General features: G+C 43.4%; 1 protein-coding gene across 4 annotated transcripts in view; it reads left to right on the plus strand.

Annotated features, from left to right (window-relative positions):
* gramd1a (GRAM domain containing 1A) overlaps positions 1–10856 on the plus strand; it is a 34487-nt gene that overhangs the window by 5218 nt on the left and 18413 nt on the right. For 3 of the 4 annotated variants that reach the window (XM_034529034.1, XM_034529036.1, XM_034529035.1), the window contains 9 exons: positions 5071–5305; positions 6433–6453; positions 6713–6797; positions 6895–6998; positions 7194–7289; positions 7594–7674; positions 8207–8325; positions 9174–9447; positions 10274–10427. In XM_034529034.1, the coding sequence (XP_034384925.1) occupies positions 5071–5305; positions 6433–6453; positions 6713–6797; positions 6895–6998; positions 7194–7289; positions 7594–7674; positions 8207–8325; positions 9174–9447; positions 10274–10427 (1169 nt within the window). Of the gene's footprint in view, positions 1–2296; positions 2662–5070; positions 5306–6432; positions 6454–6712; positions 6798–6894; positions 6999–7193; positions 7290–7593; positions 7675–8206; positions 8326–9173; positions 9448–10273; positions 10428–10856 lie in introns of those variants that run through there. The other variant, XM_034529037.1, reaches the window with a different exon arrangement.

Genomic DNA, 10856 nt, shown 5'->3' on the forward strand with positions numbered 1-10856 from the left:
TTTTAGAAGCGTAATGCAACAGCTCACAGTATTTGATCATGTTCAAGTGTATTTGATACTGAGAACAGGAGGAATTATGGTTGAGAGGGGGACGTCCTGCTAGTGGGCAATGTATCGTCTTGAAAATCCTGTAATAATTCTATATATTCCATTCTATATTCTGTTTTTATAGGTATTTTTGCAACTTGTGCTCTCACTTGTTATTTAAGTAAAGCAGTCTCTGACTACTTTTAACACCAGTTCGATGCCAGGTCTAAAGACACACTATTTGGACTGTTGTGGTGTTAGTCTGAAAGGTGAACCAGTCTGATGAACGGAGCCGATATGCTGCAGTTTATCTTGATCACGCCTCAAAGCCAGGGCCGCTATAAAGGCTCCTTAAACACACGAGTGCACAGGTTCAAAGTGAGCGTCCAGTGGGCACTACTCAGTGGAGATGTTTCAGAGATGGTTTTCATAAAGGGTGACAAAAGAGCCAAGTTGTTGCTGGAGTGGCTGTAGCAACTAGTGTGGTGGTGGAGGTTTTATTCAGCTGTATCTGTTGTTCACTTTTATTTGAGGATATCTCTGTCTTGGCCAGAAGTGACAAATCTGCTACTTGCAGTACAAACACTTTGATGAAACAGTTGAGGTCTCTATATTTCTATGTTTGTTTGTTTTGTTTTTGAAGACTCAATATTGTAAACTATTTACTCCGTTAATATCTAGATGTCTAGATGGAACAATGCTTCACATGGATTCTGCACAGTGTCTAGATGCTCGTTTGCTGACTGCACTATTTGATCCCATTGTTCGAAGGTTTGGGTTTTAATACGTTTATGGGGACGAATTTGTTCTCTTGACTGATTTTTGTAAAGCTGCCTTCAGTTTCTATATACAGTACATCTGAAAGGCTAAGTTCACCTTGCATACAGAGACCTCATTCTACTTGATGGCAACATGTTGTTAAATTGTCACAATAACAATTTATCACATGTCAAGCTTTACAAATATGTAGACCGATAGGCCTCTAATCTGAAACTTGTGTTTGTCCTGTTTCAACGGGACATTCAAGTCTCTATCAGATAACATGTCTGAAATGGTCTGGGCCATACTGACTTATTATTGAAGACACAACACTATCTTTTTATTTATATATACACACACACACACAGGGTAATTCATTTGGAGCCAGTGTTTTTTTAACAATATTTTAAAACTCGACATGACTGTAAAATGTATATACATGCACATAGTGTACAAAGATGTACACACGCAGATGATGATTGATTGTAAGTGTGACCTGTGTGTCTTTCTGCCACACTGTATCCATGTGGGTTACGTAGTCTGTATTCAGTTGCTTTGCTTACATTCACTCTATGCCCAATGAACTCTTTATTATGGGCCATTGGTGAACCTCAGAAAAACAGATTACACAGAGGGACACTGAATGGTAGAGATGTCGGCCTGGCGCAGTCCAGCCTGGATTATGATGTGGACTCTAATCCAGAGGGATGGACAGAGATTGAGGGTTAAGGGATTGCGTGGACTCTGGGTTTTGTCCCGGTGGATTCAACACACTGCCATGGTCTCTTTATTTTTACAATGCTAGTCATGTTTCAGCCTGTTTGTTTGTTTGTTTGTTTATTTATTTATATATATATATATACACATACATACACAAACACACTTAAGGGCCCATCTGATAGTGTGAAGGTATTTGTCAGAAAATAAATGTATTTATTTAATTTATATTTTAGACATATTATAGTTCGAAATAGGGATGAATAACTTCGACAAATGCTTATGAGTATTTTCTCAAATTATTGTTTGGTGTATAAAATGTCACAAATTAGTAAAACGTTCCTGTGACAGTTTCCCAGAGGAGTGAGAACCAAAATGGGACCAACAATCAATTATCACAATTGTACACTAATCGTTGACTCCGGACGTCACTTTAAACACAAAGTACCAGAAATAAATGCTGAAGCTTGTTGTGATCATCTGCTTGATGGAAGCGTTGATGGAACAAGGACCCGGCCTGCTGTAAAAGGCATTCATTGCAACGATAACGGTGTTAGTAAATGTTCTTGAGACATCCTGGTCCCTCTGAAATCGGATAAAAGCTCTGGGTTTGACTCCTTATCGTCCTTATCGGTGCCCCCAGTTCAGCTCCACCTCACAGCCTCACTCAGCACATGGATCCGCCTCCCCTCCCTCCTCCCCTCCCTCCCCTCCCTCCTCTCCTCCTCTCCCCTCCCTCCTCTCCTCCTCTCTCCTCCCCCTCCTCTCCTCCCCCTCCTCCCCTCCCTCTCCCTTGTTGCAAAGGATTACGGATGGACGCAGAGACTGCAGCCCGTTACCGGGTCCTGCTAACGGCATAGGGAGCCGCGGTCCGTCCGGTACCTGGCTGCGTGGTGCGGGGGCCGTCAACATGGGAGGTTAACATCCGACCTTGGGACGGTGGACGATGGGCGCATTTCTCCCCCGAGGCTAAGCGAAGAAACGAAAGCAGAAGAGCGGACATATACCCCTGTAGCGTCTGGCTGGCGTTAGCCGCACACACACATACACACAGGACCCCGTGTTGATACAATAGTTAACGTGTGTGTGTGTGTGTGTGTGTGTGTGCGCGTTATTGTGGATATCGTTTGGATCACAACCGCCTCGCGACATGTTCGAGTAAGTGACATAAGCGTCTCGTGTGATGGGAGGCTGCTTGCTATGCGGTGGTCTGCTCGTGGTGCGTTTGGGTGCTCAAAATGAGTCCGTCGGATGGGGGGCGGACTTAGTTTATGCAGAAGCACAGGTGCAGCCGCGGAGGGATATTAGCTTTATGAACTGATTGCTAGCTGTATGTTTGTCGGTCTCATGTGGTCACCCCGTCGGACCGTAGCCCCCCCCCCCCCACCCGCAGGTCACTGGCCGGAGCAGACACTCCACCCGTGCACAATGTAGTGCTTCTTCATTGGACTGACCGATCTCGTTTTCTTACACGTGTGTCCGGTTATCGAGTGACCCGGACTGTTTTTGGGGCGGCCGGTGTTTCGGTGTATCAGGCGACCGTGTTAACTGGCGACTTTCCGCCGATCGAGTCTCTGGTTGTCGTGGTTACAAGAACACATTTTGGAGCCCGTTTCGGTATAAGTAAAGTAAATACTACAATCTTTTAAAGGGAGTGGACTCACGTGATGTTTGTGATGTCATGTGGTGACGACATAAATGCAGTTTATCCTTGTTAAACCGTTATGTAAATGATATGTTTACCCCTTGAGTACCTACCATGTAGTCCATATATTGAGGCTATCTGAGACCAATTTATTGCTATTGTCTTACATGCATTTAGTCTGAAAAAACATTATTTTTCTCGTTGTCTCTCATCGTCCGCACTGTATTTTCACCTGATGACAACATCTCAAACATCTTCCTCGTTGATTTTGATGACATTTTGAATTCCAAACTGCACCAAAGTCCACGAACAGGGTGGTCACAAGTGGATCTGGCTGCTTCTTGCTTTCCAGAGCGACTGCTGACTGTGTGTTACACTTATTGTTCCCCGATCTGATTGACAACGACGTATCGAACGTGGCGAACTGGCACCGTTTCTAGTCCCGGCCGTCAGTGTCACCGAGAGCTGCAACCAAGTTGTAGTCGAGTCATTTGTTTTACGTTTTGCTTAATTTAACCAAATAAATATTGATATTTCACAAAATGGGTCAATCCACCTCCTTTAGTCAACAGGAGAAAGTGGATTCAGGGAATATGAAAAGACATATTTCAATACTGTTGGCCAGGAATGCTCACGGTAAACTGTCTGTCATGTAAATTCCCAAGTTAGTATATTTGTTTTAATACTTAAGATATTTTTAAACTTGGAAAAGGATGCAGCGTATATAAACAATGTATTTGAGAACTGCATTTAGGTCTGACGTAATGTACTAACAACATAAAGACAACTGCCACGCACTACAAAAGAGTACATACAATATTCAGTTGTACTAGATGGTACAACAATCATCGTGAAGCAAGATTGGTGTGTGAAGAGAAATTTAGCTCAATGGGAGTAAATTAAGTGACGAGTTTATGGTTTGGCTTCATTAATGAACTAAGCAACTGTAGCTCAGGAGTCTCTTCCAGAAGAAAGCGGTGAAAACATGTGTGTTGTTACTGTGTTGTGACGTAGATCTGACCATTTTAACGTGTCACCCGGCTGCACTCGGAACCTTTATAGTCTATTAAATGCATAGCTAATCTCACAGATTCTGCATTGGTATGCTGCAGGACAGGACTTGGGCATCGGAAGCGTTCCGTTTTCCATTTGTAGTCCGAGTAGTATTGACCAATCGCATTGGGTTGAATGCAGGTAAACAGTCCGCGTGGAGAGCATAAGAGGCAGACCTCGAAACCCACCGGCTATCATCTGACTGATTGACCTTTTTACTGGTTTACGAATTGTCTTGTAAACTGGCTGCCAGTAAAACAAGCGATCATACGCGTCGTTTCTCAACTCCGACTCCAGTCATGCATCTCAAGTTGCTAAACGGACTGCAGACGTTAAGCAGCGCACGGAAGAAGAAGGCCCGGATATCTGTGGTAGACGGGAACCTTTAGAAATAATGCTGCTTGGTCCCAGAGGCTTTTTGTTGTCAGAGCGATAGCCAATGGGTTCGGAGATTTGTGTGTAGAATATAATATATAAAATATGATAAATAGAAATCAGTCAAGTGCTGTCGCAACATTGTTTATTTAGAGTAGTTCATTTAAAAAGAAAGTGACATTTCTGTCAATTGGCTAATAGTTTGAGCCCTGACCACACATTTCTTGAAAAGATCACGTCTGTAAGCTCCAACTCTAAAGTTCTTGGTAGTTTGTAACACTTTTCACTTGATTGGACTTTCTTCAGACCGTTTGCTGAACCACTTTGTTTACTCACTGGCTGTTGAACCAGTCCAACTTAGTTATGCTGATAACGCTGGCAGAACATGCTCTTTCTTTGAACGCTCGCTGCCTTTTTTCATAACATGACAGTAACAATTGAGTTAATCTGTGTGTGTGTGTGTGTGTGTGTGTGTGTGTGTGTGTTGTCTCCAGTACGGCCAGTAACTCTCCACGCAGCACCCCCGGCAGCTCTCCCTCCCTGCGGCGCAGGGTCCTCGGGGGTGGCAGGGCCAGTGAGAGCGAGGGGGGAGGAGGAGAGAAGAGCGGAGGAGGAGGAGGAGGAGGAGGAGGAGGGGGTTCAGATAGCCCCCTGCCATCCATACCATCTGCCTCCTCGCTCACATCTGCCTACCCACTTGCTTCTCGGCACTTCAGCCGCAATGCCAAGGTAACTCAATATCCATAATCTAGGTGATGCGTTACGAGTGCTACACTTAAATCCTAAGTGCTGCCAGAAGGTCTGTAGATATGCAGAGAGGTGAGACCGGAAGCGTACAACCGGTTCAATTGTCACGTGACCCCAGTAAGCAACAACGGGGCTCAACCAAGCCTGTTGTTATACTAAGATCATCTATTCTGCAAACTTGGTGGCGTCCTCATCAAAGACTCAATTAATTGTCGTGAGGATTTAGTTTGATCTTGAACAACATTGGATTGTCTATATTGTGCATTTTTTCATACTTAATATTAATATTTTACGATTGCTTGCTTGCTGCTGCTACAACCAAATTTCTGGGGATGAATAGAGTATCCATCCATCCATCCATCCATTCATCCATCCAACAAACTGTTTGCACTCTTCTGGCAGAATTTTAAAGTCAATCTCAACTTTCAGCTAAAAATAAGCTTCTTTTTCATATGCTTCCCCTTTAATGTTCTAAGCGTTTTCACAATTAATTTTAATGAATCGTTTAATTATTTTTTAGAACTAGACGAGCACCACTTGACACACACTGCTGAGCTGCATCTCACATTCTTCTGTAGGTTCCCAGCTCTCACATGATGCATACACTTTGAATCTGCTATCTCCCCCTAAGAAGGACAAACGTTGAGTGAATGTAAATGTTTGTTTAGTATTTTCTTTACCTTCTATTTTAGACGTGCGAGCTGTGACTGTCTGCAGACGGTAACATGTTTGCATGCTTTCTCTCTGACTGTTTGCGTGTGACTGAGGGTTTTGTTCAAGCTTTCGCATCTCTTTTTATTTCAGGCTCATTGTTGTGAAAGGAACTGGCCATTACGCTAATGACTGTTCTTTACAGTCGGTCAGGGACACGTAGCATCTTAAAATGGAGAAGTGCTGAAAACGGCAAAAACCTCAATTGTTACATAAAAAAGGCTCAGCCTCAGGACTGGACTGGCAGGATCTCCTGGATACAGACACCGTAGTGTGTTACTTTACCAAATGTGTGCTGATAGATTTTCCAAACTTGCTTAAAATCAGGTTTAGTTTTTATTGTTGCAGAGAAATGTAAGCAGTGTTCACTACTAAATGTGCTGTTCTTTTATTTACAGAAAATGCAGAGCTGGTACAATGTAAGTATACATTAACAGCCCCTCATTGGACATTTCTTTCACCACAGGGTACTTGACCTGGCAGCCGCTTGTCCGTTCTCTTCCGCTCCAGGCGAGTGGAACTAGTTGACGTGGTTAAAATGTTAAGCATTGAAAAACACTACTTGTCCTTTTAGCTATTTAACCGAACATCCCAGTCTAGCCCAAGGCTATTAACAGACTAGTTGTTGTGAAGTAGAATACCATGTTCTCCTTTCTTTGTCCTGTTCTCACCCTCCAGGTTCTCAGCCCGACATACAAACAGCGGAACGAGGATTTTCGTAAACTCTTTAAGAAACTTCCTGACACAGAGCGACTTATAGTGGGTGAGTGACACATGAGTGTCACAAACATGTTGGCTACACATGTGGCACCCAAATCATTTTTCTTTGACCTCTTTTCTCTTCCTGTTCCTTTCCGCAGACTACTCCTGCGCTCTGCAGAAGGACATACTGCTTCAGGGCCGCCTTTATCAGTCGGAGAATTGGCTTTGTTTCTACAGTAACATCTTCCGCTGGGAAACCACTGTGAGACATGCACCCACTGTGTACACATTTCCACACGCACACTCAATCAAAAGCCTGTTGTAACCAATGTGACACCTGCAATCAGATAAGAAGTTGTTTTAATGCACTTGTTTGCAGTTCAATATTGATTCGCTCAGGCCCTTTGTGAGATTAGAGTACCGCACACACAGTAAATGTCCCTCCTCCGCGTTACAGATCACTATCCTGCTGAAAGACGTCACCTCTATGACCAAGGAGAAGACTGCCAAGCTCATCCCAAACGCCATCCAGATCAGCACCGACAATGAGAAGGTCGGCCTCGAGCACGAATATTATTGAGCCTGACTTTTGGCCCATTTTTTAAGGAACTTAAGACTTTTTAAATTCACTCAATTAAGTCAGTTGTACTAAAACCACATTTCTGTAGTGTCTTCACACATTCGCTATCGTTTACATTTGAAGTTAACTGCTGCTGCAAAAGCATTAAAAGTGTTAGCTGTTGATATTTCTTTACCATAAATGATCATTTTGTTGCTAGTGAAGCAGTGTGAAGTGAGTTTGAGATCATGTTTTTCTTCTTTCTTCCTTCCTTTCCCACTGATATTCCCCCTCTCAGCACTTCTTCACATCCTTCGGAGCAAGGGATCGCAGCTTCATGATGATTTTCCGTCTGTGGCAGAACGCCCTGTTGGACAAGGTACAATCTTCTCTCCCACCTTCCTGCTGGTTTGTGCTGCTGCCTGCCTGTTGCGACACGGCTAGTCGTTAACGTCTGAGAATAGAACCGAGTGTCAAGGAGATGGCCACAAACGCAGGCTTTGGAGGACGATTTAAATCCCTGTTATTTGCTGCGTTTGGATGAAGACATTTATTTGGACAGCCTTGGTGCTGAAGACACAGCTGCAAAAGGCTTTCAAACGAAACACTTGAATCATCAAATGGCGTTTTGTCATTTAGAATCGGAGGCGTTAACGTCATGAATGATTCAATCTGTGATTACGCAGGTCAGCACAATTCAAGGTAGTCAACATTGAAGCGCACATTTGGACGTCCGTAAAGAAAAGACCAAACACATGTTGATTGACTCTTTTAATGTCATTGGTTCTAGAATGTTGTTTTGACCCTTGAATGCTGAGTCTTGACTGGTTCCATGTCCCCCATCTCTAATCGGTTATGTCATTTTAATCCTGATCAACTAATGAATGAGAATATTGTGTTTTATTTTGCAGTCTCTCTCCCCCAAAGAGCTCTGGCACATCGTGCACCAGTGTTACGGCACTGAACTGGGCCTCACTAGCGAAGACGACGACTATGTCTCCCCCACCACCGAACACATGAACGGCCTACTGTGAGTGTTCATGTGTAAATACGTGCTTATTGGAGAGTCTTGTATTGTTTGTAAGTGTGTGCAGGCTTAAGGGGAAAATAATTCTAATATGTTTTCCATGGCCAAGTTCAATCGATATTTGGGAACATGAGCATCTGTCTCTCAAAGCCTGAAACCGGAGAAAGTTGTTTACTTTACAAATATTACGGACTGTCTTAGACCGTGGGAATAACATGCATGACATTTGAAAATGGACCTTTTAGACTCATAACAAACAAAAAAAGTAGTTTTGTGTAATTGGTCATTTCTTTTTGTGTAATTTGATTATTTTACAAACATAATAGGTACCAGTACAATAGTAAAACTTGTGTCAGCTAAGGCAGGAACATACTACTTTTATTTGTTAATTATACTAATTACTATTGATCGTCAACTTTAAGAAATCTACTATGGATCGTGAATGGAAAGTCTCTGGAATAGGGTTTACCGTCACTGACATTTAAGCATTAGTGATTTAAACCAACATCCGACTGGTATTCCAACCAAAACCGAGACAAGGAGGCCAACATTTTAATTTAGTTGTGTTTACGTGCTAAAACAAATAAAGCAGTAGAGCAAACGATTTTCATCCACCAGACCAGCTGCCATACCTGAATCACGAGGGGTTAGTTTGCTCTTTAACCAAACAAGAGGGTCCTTTTCTTTCAGGGGACAGGGGTTGTTTCTGTGACCCTATTCAAGTCATTGTTTTTTATGAACTAAAGATGTCCGATCCCTGTACGTTCTGAAACAACCAAAGTCTCTCTCTCTCTTTCTGTGTATGTGTCTCTGCCTCACTCGCTCTCACTTCCTGTCCCTGTGTTCTTTAGGCCAGGAGACGAGTCTGTGTCGGTTACGGATCTACTAGACCTGAGCTCAGTGTCGGTGTCCTCTACGGGCAGCTTTCCCCCTCCCCTGGTGCCCTGTGGTCTGGCCAGCCCTCCCTCAGCCTCTCCCCCATCCTCCGCCTCCTGTCTGCCCATAGAGGTGCCTTCGTCATCTGAACGCAGACTGAGCTCTGACCCCCTCGAACCCAGTCCGCCCAGCTCCCACAGCTCGCTGCCATCCACCACTCCCACCAACATCTCTGCCTCTGCCTCCTTTGTGAGTGTTCTTGACACCTGCACATACTTTGGCATACAGCTTAGCAAACGATAGCTGTCAATGTAGTGTAGTGTGTAGTCTGATCTCATTAGATGTCTTATTTTTGAATAGTCAAAGACCTGCAGCGCCTGCACGCCTGTCATCGTTCTGCATTGTCAAAAGCAACAGGTTATCCCCTATAACTGTGGACTGTTTGTCCAACATGCTTCGAGGAGAGACTTCTGCTTTCATAATCAGATTCAATGCAGGCGCAGCATTAAAATAGAGTTTAACTATTCACACCACATTTTACTGTACTGGTGTGACTCAAAGCTACTAGAGTAGCAGCTTTTATCTGTGCACATTTTTGACGTTCTTAAGTTTTGTGCAGCGGTTTTGTGGATCTCGGCATTCTGTGTTTGTGTAACTCTTGTGTGATAGCAAGGAAATAATAGGATCTAGCCAGCTGTGATTCACGTTGTATTTGATTAACTAATCTGACTTGTACACTTGCTAACCAATCCAGTACAAGCTGGTATTAATAGAGCTTAGTTGTTTAATTTGAACACTTTGTTAACTATTCACTGCTCTTGAAACACTACTGACATGACCCTTATAGAGATTGGGGACTTAGTAACACGTTGATACAAATCTGTGATATATTTAAAAAAAAGATTAGAATTCAAATCAGATTACAAAAATAAATAATCTGCCGTGTTGACTGTCCACACAAGGTCATCTCAGCTGAGCCTCTTTCCGCTCAAGTCGTATGACAATGGGGAGGTTTCTCTACAAACCTCTTGCTAACTATCCTTTGGTGTACGTTGTGTCCCCCTCACTGCATCAGAATCTAGAAGATGGAGGGGACAGCCTGTCCGAGTCAGCCAATTACATGCTGCCCCCGTCAACCACCAGTCTGGGAAACCTCTCCTCATTGGACATAACCATCGATGAGGAACTGCCCACGGACCCCAGCAACTCCTCTGACACGCAAGAAGAGAGTGAGTGTTGTTTAGGTCAACAAACCACCCAGAAGTGATGAGAAAGTCTACATTATCGGAATATTAGAGACGATAGAAGGAAAAAAAAAAATATATATTTATATACTTTTTTGTATTGAGTGAATCAGAGAAAACACAACAAGTCATTTTATTCTGAATTAATCTAAAAAAACATGGTAAAATCTACTTTACAGGAACAGTTCACCCCAAAGTCAAAAATACGCATTTCCTCTGACCTGTTGTGGCATTTCCTAAACCAGATTGTTTTGGTGTGCGTTGCCGAGTGCTGGAGACATCGGCCATAGAGACATCGGCCATAGAGATATCGGCCATAGAGACATCGGCCATAGAGACATCGGCCATAGAGACATCGGCCATAGAGACATCGGCCATAGAGACATCGGCCATAGAGACATCGGCCATAGAGAT

The sequence above is a fragment of the Cyclopterus lumpus genome, chromosome 25, assembly GCF_009769545.1.
Source record: "Cyclopterus lumpus isolate fCycLum1 chromosome 25, fCycLum1.pri, whole genome shotgun sequence".
NCBI lineage: Eukaryota > Metazoa > Chordata > Actinopteri > Perciformes > Cyclopteridae > Cyclopterus > Cyclopterus lumpus.